The following is a 13,483-nucleotide window of genomic DNA, read 5'->3' on the forward strand; positions in this document are numbered from 1 at the left end:
TCCTTGCCTTCCTGCAACATTTCAGGACTCCTTCCCTTCACCCAATTCTTTCTCCCCAAATATCACCACTCTTACTTTGAGCAGGTCCCCATATGCCATGCTGTGGCCTCAACTACAGAGATTTAGACAACTACCTTCCAGATGGAGCTGAAAATTATCTGATGTCTGAGCACATCTTACTTGCTTCCCAGTAGATACAGCTGCTCCACTTTGTTCTGACTTTGCTCCAGAAAATAGTGACTTGTACAATCTCATGCAAATACTCCTTTGTGTTACACCAAGTCACTCCTGCCCCTACCAGGCTCAAACACTACACAAGGCAAAACAGAGAAGCTTCTGCAGAAAAAGACACCTCACAAAGCCCATGGTTTATTGGTTTGGGCACTCCCAAGGACAGTGGGCACTTTCAATCCTGTGTCTTGAGTCACAGCCAGGACTGGAACTCAAAACTTCTATGTGCTGAGTGGACAAAGCTGGGGCAGGGGGATGTCATACTACCTGCTCTTCCTCATTTCTGTAAGAGCACACCTGCCCTGGGCACGTCACTCTGAGGAGGATTTAGCAACAGCTCCCCTTGGACACCCAACTCTCAGTGGGACACGTTCAGCAGCACCAGCAGCCTCTCGAGCCTTCCCTGGCCAGCTCAGGCATTCCCAAACTCCAGGCCAATGCTCACCAGCTACTTTGAAGCCATCCCTGAGTTCTTTAAGGAACCCAGCCACCCACCTCATGGGGTTTTTTTAAATTCCACTAGGCAACAGAAGACATAAAAATGAGATGACGCAAGGCTAACCCAAAGCTCCCCTAATGAACGTAGCCCCGAGTGTCCAACAGGATGTGACAGGTGGAGGGGCAGGCCAGCCCAGCCGAGGATGAGGTCACAAAATGAGCACTTTGCACAGCACACTACTAATCTTAAATTCCAAACTCATTATGCACAAGCCTAACAAACAAAGGAGAAGCTTAGCAGATTTACAATCTACCTTCTCCAATGGTGGAATAATTATTTATCTGATAGCAACCTTTGTGATACAACAGCAATAAATAAATGATCCCAGCAACTCTTGTGAACCATGCCTGTGGCTTCATTAGACAGACTGACAGCTGGAATGTGCCTTTAGCTGGCTGAGCTTGGGTAGTGATGTAAATATTTGCTACAAATAAAATAAAGCTTGCTAGACTAAGCAGAAACCCAAACACAGCAGTTAATGGCATCCAGGGGACACAGTGCAAGAGACCCTGAACTCCTTCCAGCTTTCAATGAACAGCCCCTAGCTTTATTTTCCTTTGCTTTTCTCTAAGATTGTTCCCTCCTGCATGTGTACACATGTCAATACCATTCTGATTTCATTCTCTCAGGTTGCAACTACTATCCAGGCTGAAGTTCACAAACATTATAGAAAGGGTTTGTATTCCTAATTTGGCTTTACAGCTGCATATTAATTACCATGCAGCTACACATCCAGAAAAAGCATTTCCAAAGTCATACTTTATACAAGCTCTCTCCTTTATTTAGCTAAAAACCAAAGAATCCTGAAAGGAAATAGTACACGTGCACAGAACTTGCTCAGCTAGGCTCTCCCACTCAGATCTCTCAGATCCTTTTCCACTTCTATGGCATTATTCCGACCTCCCAGTTTAAAGCTCCAGAACCACATGTTCCCCTTGCCTATATTCCAAATTTCTCACCATCTGACAGCTTCCAAAGTCTGCTCCTATCTTCCCAGCCTGAAACAGTACCTCCAGCCCAAGTTTTCTAGCTGGCAGTTTCTCCTCCAGAAAGGATCGCAGTGGTTTCTGTTCTATGTGTTAATATGTTACAACAGGATGGCTGGCAGTAACATTAGCTACAACCATTGATTGCTTCAGTCTCCATCCTACAAAGCATCCTTCACTTGGGATATTCTGGCTGTTCCCACTTCTTGTTACTTTTCTCCCACCTCCAGGACCCAGTTCCCCTGCCCTACTTGTTTCTCCCATTTCTCCAGCAGTTTGTGTTGTCACATATTTGCAAAGAAAAGAGACAGCATCTCAGCATCTGGGTTACAGGCAAGCTTTAACAATATGTTATCATCGTGCTGCTTTAAACACATTAAAACTGGCAAGATTCCAGCACCTAAATATCTCAGAGATTATCAACATCTTTCCAGGAAGCCAAAATACCAATATTCACCTGGATTTCCTCAGAATTCACCCCAAATAAATTCTTTCATGTAACACTAGGCCAAACCAGGCACGTAATCCTTACACACAAAGATTGCTTTTGTAGCTTTAAACAGACACAGACATCCTTCCAGCTCTCCAAAACTTCAGTGCTCTCTTCAGAAGCAGCCTCAAAGGGTGGTCTGAGAAGACCAGACTCCCACACACTCCCCCCAGCCAAACCAGCAGGTTCAGGTGGGTTTATGTCCATTTTGTGCCAGAAGAGGAGCACAAAAGAAGGTGCAACATACCTGTGAATCTAGATCAGTGTTTTTTGGGGAGCAGTTGAGGAGGATGAATCCAAGTCTTCCCAGAGGTGGCAGCTGCAGCATCGTCTCCAATGCAACTGTTTCCCTGAGCTGTAATATCCCTATGAAATACCAACTGCAGGACTGGGCTGCAGCCACCTGACACTGCACCTGAGGTGCTCTACAGCAAGAAAAAAAGGGTCTGAAAAACCAGCACTTATTTGTTCTTGATGCTCATTTCTGCAAGGAACACAGAATTCATAAACCCCACATCTGCAAATGTATGTCTGCCTGCATTGTAAAGGAATAATCTTCATGGGAACGGATTTAAAAAAAAACTTGTTTACGGTTAGAGGCTGCTAATTACAACATTAAAATACTAGCCCGAACCCCACATTACACTTGCATTCTGTTTTACATAGCAGTATACGTAACAATCATCACAGCAAGCTGCTCTGTTGGCTCATGCTGGAAGAAGTAATTATATATCACAGCAACACAATTTTGCCCTCCAACCTGCCAGTCCAGTCCATGCAGCAGCTGCGAGCAGCAGGTCAGGGTGGGGGGAGCCTACAGAGTATTTCTACATAATCACTTACCACTGAAGAAAAAAAGCTAAAAACCACCAGCCCCTGGCCTGCACGCTTGGCAGAAAGCTGCTAACACAAACATCACAGCAGCCCTTGCAGCAGGGATGTTACCAGAAAAAATGAGCTCTATCCAAAGGCACTAATAGTGTTGAAGTATCAGCTGTGAGTTGTAGTGCAAGCCTTCCTTAGTAATTGTCACCATTTTTGTGCTTGTACCAGTGGTACCCACACCATCCTGCTTCACTGGGACACTACCATGACCTCTCTGAAATATCTCAGAAGCCCACAGGCACCAGTGACTAAGGCCTATGCAAGCCACAAGCTGAATTTCTGTGCAAAAACACTGAGACAGAGCCTTTCAAAAGGCACCCCAAAACTGTTAGTGCCCACCCACAGCAAGCAGAGCCATGGGGTGATTAACACTGGAAACTGCACTTAACTCCTGCCTCACATGGACTGGAGTCCATCTTCCAAGACTTTGAAATATTCAGGTTCACTGGAGCCAATCTTGACACTCAAAGCATCATCAGCTTTTTCACAGCTGTTGCAGATAAAGCAGTGGCATGGCTACACTGTGAATATGCAATAAAATTCATTTTCCTGCGCTGGTTTTTTTTCTATGAAATGAAGTGTAAAACTACACACAATCCACTAGTTGTGCTGTAACTGTTTAACTAGAGATTATTAAAAAGAAATCATCACAGTTCTTGTATAATATGATAGTGATGCAATGGTTAACTGTCCAGCAAAATCTGCCATGCCAGGCTGCTTAATCATGTTGTCTTTGCTCCAGCAAAAAAAATTGTATTAAAAGACAGTGATTTTTTCCAAACAAAAACATTACAGCCTGTGTATTTCAAAAACTTTTTGAATCCAAAATAGAACGAGACAGACAATAATGGCCAAGAGCCTGACCAGCTTAATGGAAGTTGGACTCTCATTTTGTTCCCAACACTGAAACAGCAGATTGTTCACAGAAGACAATTAACAGCCAACACAAAATTTCAATTTTTTTAGCAGAAAAGTAAACAGAGAAGTACTCCTTCTGTTTCATTTTCAAAGACTTACAGCATGTTGCTTTTAAAAGTACACATGCAAACAGGAGGACAGCATCGTTAAGTGTAAGAACAAGTTTCTCCTGCACCCTAACTTTTAAGCAGCTGTACTGATTTCTTCCCAATCAACTTTTAATCAGAGAACATAGTTAAGAGGCTGAATTAGCTTGTAAAACAGCACATCTGCAGATCTCTTCTACTCTTGCTTCCCAGTTTTCTTCTAGATCCTGACCAGACTGTACAGCAGGAATTAGTCATGCTGCCTACCACGGTGCTGGAAAGGACCTCTGATACATTGCCCTAAGTGCCAAATAAAAACACACACAGTGCACAAGAGGCTCTGCAATGACTTGTTAATGACAATGGCTCGGTTCACACAACCACACAAATTCTAGACCAGGAGCTTGTGAAATGACCTCCACTCTGGGAAACGAGCAGTACCAGGGGCAGCCCAGCTCTCCATCAGCTGCACAGGCTGATTTTCAGCTTTTTAAGTGACAGAATCTATTGATTCAAACTATCACCTGGAATCTGTAAACCAACAGCAGCCAGCTAGGGAAGCTTCCTGCTCACCACAAAAGGATGGATTTATTTGAAGCAGAATGCATGTGTACTTACACACAACTAATGCAGCCAGCAGCCTGATAAATAAAAAGCAAACACATGTGCCTGCTAAAAGATGCACAGTCAGTGCAGCCAGCTCAGCCTCAAAATATCTGTGCCCTCTCTGATCAGCTTGGCAGCCACACAAAACCCTCCCGAGGAAAGCAGGCCAGGGAAGCAAAAAGGTGACGCTCAATAGTTCATATCAAAGCAAATGCTGAACTGAATTTCATGGGCTATTTCTGTTTCCTTGCTAAATAGCAAAGGCCTACTGCAAATAACAGAGTGAGAGTTTTGCAGGAGAGAAAAGGTCACTCAGGATCTCTCACCGTGGAAAATGCTGTGCTACAGACAAGGAGCAGCACCGGCTCCCTGTGTAAAGAAATATACGGAAATACCACTTATTGTATCCACATGTTTATACAACAGACACTCCAACAGCAGCCTTCCCTTTTAAGACTGTTTTCAAAAATAAAAAAGTACAAAAAGATGTGGTGAGGGTTTCCTTCCCAGTGCAGCGAATTTGAGGTGCAGAATAAACATGGAATTATTGACTCACTCACAAAAATGTTACCGGAGAGATTTCAGAGACATACTTCTGGCTGAGCTCTACTCCCACTGACGTCGGCTCAGACTTTTACCACTGATTTCAGGCAGTGCTGGCCTACGTAGCACTTCCAGCTCAGCTATTATTACCTTTCAGTTTAAAATATGTAATGTTCCTCTGTAACAGACGGAAAAATATTTCAGGAACTTTTTAAATCTGTTCCTCCAAGATACATTTTTTTTTTATTTTTTTTTAATCACACTGAGACACGGTTCCTGGATGCAAGAACATGTGACCTGTTCTAAATAAAGGATATTTTCCACTTCTTGCACAACTGGAACAGATATAAGCAGTAGCTTGAACAAACTGCATTGCAGAACCCAGCCAGAATATAAAACACTTGAATAAGATCCATAAATAGCAGTAATATGAAAAGACTACCTCCAATAAGGCACAAACTCAATGTTAAGCCTAATGTAATCAAGTTCAAATTCAATCACGCTGCAAAGTTCATTTACAAAATTAAATTTGATCATCTGCAGGCTAAGGCACTAGGGCACTTTAGAAGAGTCCTCTTTGGCTCCAGAGCAAGCACATATTTCAAAAATGTGTGTCTATTTGGCAAAATTAATATTTCCTCAACAATCACTGTGTATTAAAAGAGAAGCTTTAATTAAATCAAGACTTCAGTATTGAGCACCAGGCAAGACGAAAAAACAAAAAAGGAATGCTTTACAGAGGATTCTAGCTGGAGAGAGATGAGGCACCAGCTGATATAAGTAAAATATTGAAGGTCTGCACAAAGGAAAAGGTCTTTGGACAGCAGGAATTATGAGAATTTTATAAAGACATTACTGCTTTAATAATGACAAACTCTACATCTCAATGTTATTGCTCATAAAACAAAGAATAAGCTTCCTAAGAAACTATCATGCAAATTAAATGCATTTCCCAATATTTTCTTCCACTAAAAATACTTCAGTAACTGCATCATTCAGATGCTTTTTAACCAGTCTGAAAACACAGGCAACAGAAAAGGGCACAAATAGCAGTAATTTATCTGCAGGTTTTATTAAGAGCATGGCAGTAAATTACACCAGCTGACAATAATTTGCTGGTGCTTGCGATGTCACACCGACCATCCAAGCGGCCGCACATTGCAGACAACAAAAAAACAGAGAAAATTTAATACAGAAAAAATTTGCTGCATTTGCCACACCTGGGTTGGTTCAGAGTGCCCTATAGATAGCAGGCTGTACAGCCTTTACCTCCAGATACCAGTCTGACACCCAAAACATTGCCAAATGATTTAAAGAATCCACATCAGAGATGTAACTCAAGCCTCCAGTGCTCTGCTGACTGCGTGCAGACACGTCAGGATCTGTGTTTACTTTTGGTAATAAAACTCCATCGATTTCATTGTACACTGCTTGTACCAGGAAACAAATCTTATTTGCTTGATCATTACATAAACACATACATATTTAAGTGTGTGTACTTGTAGATTAAAATTATTATACTTTGTGAATATGGCAGGAGAGGAATAAAATATGAGTACGAGGGAAAAAAAAAAAAAATAGAACTTATTGTCTTACTGGGTAACCTAAAAGTCCATTTTCCTCCCACAGAGAAAAGTGTCTCTGGAGAAACCAAAGCAACTGAAACATCATCTCAGTTTTCAAAGACATTCGACCATGGCAAATTCCAGAGATCCCATGAATGTAGGTATCACTTTGCCCAAGGATCTAACTTCTCATGAGCTGGGAGGGTTTGGGAAGCATGGGTTTGACTGATCTATCACAGCCCCATGTATCCTCTCCACCCCCTGTGATTAAAGCTTTTGCTGGGCTTACATTTTAACTTGGCCTCTAGCATACAATTGTGGCTTGGCCTAAGTTAGTACAGTATTTACTGCAAAAAGCTTTTATTATTGGACCCCTTGCGGCTCTGGATTGCAGACTTGAATTATGAAACAGGGATGGAGTAACTGCGAGGGCACACTGGAGAGGAGAAATCTTTAACTGGATGTCACATATTGGAAAACAAGCAATCTGGGAGGAAGCAAACAGGAGAGTTTCACAGGGAAGGACAACAGTATCAGCAGGGCTGAGTTAAATTGGTCAACAAAACTGTTTCTTCTTGATTCCGAGCACTGACATCCTTACCTATTTCTGAGCGGGATGAAATTTTCTCTGTACTCACAATTTCAGCTGCTATGAGTAAGCCAAGGATGCTTCTCAACTCTTATGGTTAAAAAGATCAGAGAAGGCACTGAATGTTGCTAGGAAATCAGCAGTTGCCACCAGGGAAAAGAGCAGACTGCTGTTTAGACTCAGCTCCTCTCATCAGCTCTGGTTTGCCTGCTCCCCAGGCATCCTTCCAGAGCCAGGCTGTGGAGAGGGCAAGAAAGCAATTCCCATAGCCACAGTCCCACAGCTACACCACACTGACCTGCTGCTATTCCACTCACTGCTATGCAATTACTCCTGATTTACATCCACAAGAGAAAGCAGCAGGGTGATGCTGATACCCTTGATATCATCAGTCAGACTGGTTCCAGGCCTGAGCAAAGCTGAAGGACTACAGAAGTCCTCTGAGATATGATCATGAAACAAACAGGTTCCTGAGCAACTTCTGCCTCCTGTTATCACCAAGTTTTATCAGCCTGGCTCCAGGGACAGGTTTATATGGACCTGGCAGGGCCCCTGACTCCTTTGCATCTCCATCTCCCACAATACCAGGAAGACAGCTGAGACTCTGCCTCGAGGTATGAGCTGTACGTGAGCTGGGCAGGCTCCACACTGAGGTTAACATGTCAGTTCACTATCTGCCAGAAAAACCATGGATTGTTATTCCACCCTCAGGGCTCCCTCTTCTCACACGGGTACATGTGGAGGGACACAAGGTAGACTGGGATGAGCTGGTCACTCCTCCAAAAAGCAGTCCTGGAAACATCAGGGCAGATGTCGGTCTGAGGCAGCAGCAGGATGTCAGGATGACAGACCCCTTTAAACCCAAAAGGTGCTGTCTCTGCAGGAATATCAGGTAAGGATGAACTGAGGAAATTCTCTCCAGGGAAGTTTGAAGTGACAACATTTAGAAGATAGGAAAATACTCCAGTGCTTCATTAGAGAGTTTATTCAGTACTCCCTGAGAGAAGTGAACAACTCAATGCTGCATTTGTGTCCCATAGCATCGAGTCACAGGAATTAAAAGCAATTGCAGCATCTGTGCAATGTCAAATGCAGACCTGCCACCTAAGCTCCAGTGCAGACCTGCTATCCATGGTCACACCAGGAAAGCACAGACAAAGTGCTGACTCCAGAGAGGACAACCACAAAGGGACAACTCCTGCACACCAGTTAGGACATGCAGCTGGTATAAACAGGGCCACTGGGCCACAGCACAGTAGTCACAACTGCTGCACTCCACTGGCAGCACAAGCACTAAACCCAAAGCCCTGTGTGTGTCTCAGCTGCCTCCATCACAGCTGGAGCCCATCAGTGCTGGTGAGCCCCATCTGCTCTGCACATTAGCCTGGCTCGCAGATAATTACCTGGGTAATGGCAATTTCCCTACATGACCTTAGGGAGCAAAGGAGCTCTGGCAAGTTCAGTTTGGTTGGATGGCCCATCAGGCTGTACATCACCATCACTACCTGTACTTCTGAGCTGTACCAGGGGCTCAGTGTGAGGCACGGCTGCTGTGAAGACAGGCACAGGAGGTGGCCCCACATCTGTCAGCCCTTGTGACAGCAACAGAACTTTTAACACCTTTTACTACAAACCTTCAGCGTTTCTGAAACATTCAGAAAATTATCAAAAAGTCATTTATTTACTTTGAAGTTTGTCTGACAGGCTGTACAACCCAAACTCATTGTAGCACTTTTTTCTTTTCAATATTTACATTCTTATTTATTTTTCCACTACACACAGACATACGAAGAGCAGTGTTCAAAACTAAAACGTGAATATAGAGACACGGTAACAACAAACACGATACACTCACGGCAATGACCTTATATTCAGCAGAGTGCTGCTAAGGAGAGTGTTAAGGTGAAATGGAAGGTTCCTTGAATGAAAAGCAGAAGGAGAAAAGAGCCACAGCTGACAAGGTGGATGCTCAAGGCGCGGGAGAGCAGTGACTTTCTTTTGCCAGCAGCAGGACGAACATCGGGTCGCTAACAGCCCGTAAGGGAGGGAAACACACACAGACCGCCTTATTTCCCTTTACACAGCATATCTACGCGATGCAGCCGCTCCAGATAAGCGGACAGAGTCTATTTCAGGGAAAAACCACTCTAAGAAGAAAGTGACCTACCTAGCAAAAGTTTCCAATCCCCAAGCAACTGCAAGTAACAAACCCGCTCTCGGGCTCAAAAAACCACGCAAAAAATAATAAAAACAAACAAACAAACAAAAAGAAACAAAATAACCAATTAAAAGCCAAACGACCAAGAACAACCTTAGATGCTACAAGCCCCTCCGCGGGGGAGGAGGGGGTCTCGGCCGCGGCGCTGCCCGGGGCAGGCGCGGCCCCGGCCGGGGGCTGCCCCGGGTGACAGCCGGGCCCGCAGGGCCAACAATGCCCTTTACATAACGCGGGCCCGGCCCGCCCTCCCCGACAACGCCGCTATTATGGCACGGAGCGCTCGGCGCTGCGCAGCCCCGGCCGCGGGGATGCTCCGCGCCCCCACCTGCTCTTCAGCGGCTGGCTCTTCAGCTCGTAGTACGTCTTGGGCTCCTCGTGGAACTCCTCGCCCACCTCGAAGTCCGGCACGATCCCCGACTCCGCCTGCATCGTCGCCGCGGCCGCTGCGAGAGGGAGAGACGGGAGGTTACGGCTGCGGCGCCCAGCGAGCCCCGCCGCGCTCCGCCGGGCTCGCACTCGGCGCCGCCCGCCCCGCCTGGGACTTGTAGTCCGCCCCGGGGCCGGCCCGGCCGCCTCCGCCCGCCGCGCACTACAAGTCCCGCCGCGCCGCGCCGGGAGGGCCGGGCCGGGCCGGGCGCGGCTGTCAGCCCGAGCGCGGCGCCGCCCCGTCCATCCCGCCCCGTTCCCAGCCCCGTTCCCAGCCCATTCCCGCTCCCGGCCCGGCCCGGCCCGGCCGTGCGCGCCACCTGCCGCCCCCTCCCTGCGCCGCCCCGCCCCCGCCGTGACGTCACGCGCGGCACCTGTGCCGTCAGAGCCGCTGTGACGTCACGCTGCCCGCAGCTTTCCCCCACCCCAACGCAAAGCTCTGCGGTGTCGCTGAAATCACAGAATCATGGATGGTTTGGGCGGCAGGGCAGTTTAAAGCCCGTCCAGGGACACTTCCACTATCCCAGGCTGCTCCAAGCCCCGTCCCACCTGTCCTGGGACACTGCGGGGGACCCAGGGGCAGCCACAGCTGCTCTGTGCCACCTTCACTGCAAAGAATTTCTCGCGCACAGTCTAAACCCGCGCTCTCTGAGTTTGACTCCGTTCTCCCTTGTCCTGTCACTACAGCTCTTGTAAGAATTGCCTCTGTGTCCTTCTTGCAGGCTCCCTTCAGGTCCTGGAAGGGACCAGCACCGAGGGCTCTTCATCTCCCCTTGGGAGCATCCTGCACAGGATTCCTGTACTGCAAACAATATTCCTGGACTGCTGCAGACCCAGGAATGAGCCTTTCCAGGAGCTCAGTTAGAGGGCAGGGAGTGATGGTTTGAATGCCCACAGCAGAGATCAAGTGGCACATTTATTGTAACTGACTTTGACAGGTACAAAAGCAATGAGTGTTTGCATCCCAGGACTTTGCACTTCTCTGGTGAAGTTCCCAGGACAAGAATTGTGCACAGCTCTAAGTGGCTTCCTTTGAACTTTATCTGCTTTTATAAAGAGTCCAAAGCTCATAAACATGGCAAAGTAAGGCCCTTCCTTGGGTTCAGACCCTGGAGGTGGAGGGTCCCATTCAGAACTTGTTAAATGATCCTGCTTGGCCTCTGTTGTTTTCTTCAGTTTGGGGGTTGGTGCTGCAGGAAGATGGATTTCAGGAATGGGGCTCTGTCCCTGTGCTCACCAGGGGCCTTCTGTCAGCACTGACTGTGACTCAGGACATCTCTAATCTCCCTTTAAAACACCAAGGCAAGAAACCTTCCTCAGCTCTGTCCTGTCCCCTTGCCTGCTGTGACATTAGGGACTCCCCTCAGTGCAGGTATTCCATAGAGAATTTCATTCACTGCATTTTCTCAGAGCTTTGACCTCACTTAATGAAGTCACAGCACAACTCAGAGACCTGGGACATTCAAGGATGCTGTTGATCACTGATGCCTAATAATTCTGGTGCCAGCTAAAGCCACATCACTCGTGTTGTGCCAGTGGAACACCAGTAACTCTAACACACCAGATAAATCAGAAAAAGTGTCTTTTCCATACATCTTTTTCCTCCATCACAACTGCCAGAGCTGCTCAGTGCTGCACCAGGGACTGCTCACACCTGGGCAGCCAGGCCTCCTGCTCATTTCAGACAATGTGAGATTTGATGAAATAAAACCAAGAATTTTAGCTTGCTTCAAAAATTTAAGTCTCGTATTATTATGCAGCTGCCAAACTCCAAGCAATGACTTAATAGCAAGAGTAATTACTTTAATGAATCAGATACAACAAATTGGATAATGCCCTGAAGAATGTTCTTTTGAGCCCACATTGGCAGATGGCTGGGATGGCTGAACAGAGGAGTAGGCTTGCTAACGGTGCTTTGGGGAAAAAAAAATAAAGGCAACCAACAAACAATTAAAAACAACTTAGAATAAACTCACTGCTATGCTGCATTTACAGCCTGAGCCTCTGTGGGTTAGGGGGTGTTGCTGAGGAATTGTGTTTTCACGAGTGAGGAATCACTCCATGATTTGATGAAGGCAGTAAACAGCAGGACTCATCTCTTTGCAATGATTTTGCTTCTATTTTTCCAGGTGTAAAAATGAGATATTTTCTTCAGTTGTTCAAAATGTGTAGCTTATGAGCCTTCAGCTCTGTTTTAATTATAGCACTAGTTCTAAAGAGCAAAGATCTTTTATGCAAGTGCATATCCCAGGCAATGCTGCTTCACTTGAGTTACCACAGCTTCAGCAGGAGCTGTGTGTGCAGCTCCCAGGGAGAAAGGAATCTGGTTTACTTCTCGTCAGACCATGAATCCTTTGTTTCTGTCTTGCAACCTCTGTGCAATGCAAAGTTTTATCTGGTGTTCAGATCAAGGCAATTTCTCATTGCACCTGGGCTAACTGGGACCTTGACACTGCTTTGCTGAGTCATACAAATGTTCTATTCATAATACATGTCATCCATGTTTATAATATTTTAGAGTCATCTTTCAGGGTGAAAGAACAATAATTCCTCTGTGCCTAAGCAGGATACTAATTTGTAAGCGTGCCCCAAAAAAAAAAAAAGTACTTAAAAATTAATCTTATTATGCCAATATTGCAATTAAATTGGTGTAAAGAAAATTAGATTAACCCCAAAATACATATCAGGAAAAAATTAAGATGAGGTTGTTATTGTGTTGCTGCAGGGTTAAGGTTTCTGTAAATTTACTCTCTATAGCTGGAATTCTGTACAGCTCTGTTGATTGTTTTCCAGTTATGAATGTCAAACTGCTTTAGGGAGGTGAGCAAGAACGATTATCCAGTTTAGCAGAGTGAAAAACAGAACATGGAAGGGTCATTTGTTAACCACCAAATCAGTGGCAGAACATGAACTTCAATCCAGTGTTCACATCATGGGCATGACCCTACTAAGACTCTTACTAGGAAGTATTTCTGTAGAATTGTCACTCCAAAAAGGGCAATGGCCTAGAAGCAAGTCCCAAACACTCTCTAGGAGGTAAAGTCAGGTTTCATAAGGGGTAGTCTTGTATTCACATTTAGGGCTCACTGGGAATGCTCAGCATGGTTTTCTATTGCTTGAAAACAAGTCCTTGCTAAGCCCTTTTCAGAGCTGGAAATTAACCCAGCAATAAAGGCAGCCTCAGTGTTTATGTGACACTTCTGTCTCATTTTTCAGCCAAACTAACCCCCTCAAAAGCCATGAGCAGTTGTGTCTGGGCTCCCCAGTGCTATGTAGACAATGGGTCAGAATTGTTCAGTTATTTTTCAAATGATGGGTCTGATTTTGCTGAAGCCATTAAAATGTGTTCAGCTTATCAGGCAAATTCTCCTTTTCAGAGAGGATTCTTATCGAGCCTGAGAAAGCAGCACGAAAGTTCAGGAGACTGAAGGACTTTGGTTG

The 13,483-nt window shown here is 45.6% G+C and overlaps 1 protein-coding gene across 2 annotated transcripts in view; it reads right to left on the reverse strand.

The window, feature by feature from the left end:
- The window catches only part of MITF (melanocyte inducing transcription factor), a 97,912-nt gene extending 87,660 nt beyond the window's left edge, over nucleotides 1–10,252 (reverse strand). For both annotated transcript variants that reach the window (XM_056501364.1, XM_056501362.1), the window contains exon 1: nucleotides 9,942–10,252. In XM_056501364.1, coding sequence (XP_056357339.1) covers nucleotides 9,942–10,045 — 104 coding nt within the window. In that variant the 5' untranslated portion in view covers nucleotides 10,046–10,252. The remainder of the gene's footprint in view (nucleotides 1–9,941) is intronic.
- Between the last annotated feature and the right edge of the window lie 3,231 nt (nucleotides 10,253–13,483).

The sequence above is a fragment of the Oenanthe melanoleuca genome, chromosome 12, assembly GCF_029582105.1.
Source record: "Oenanthe melanoleuca isolate GR-GAL-2019-014 chromosome 12, OMel1.0, whole genome shotgun sequence".
Lineage (NCBI taxonomy): Eukaryota > Metazoa > Chordata > Aves > Passeriformes > Muscicapidae > Oenanthe > Oenanthe melanoleuca.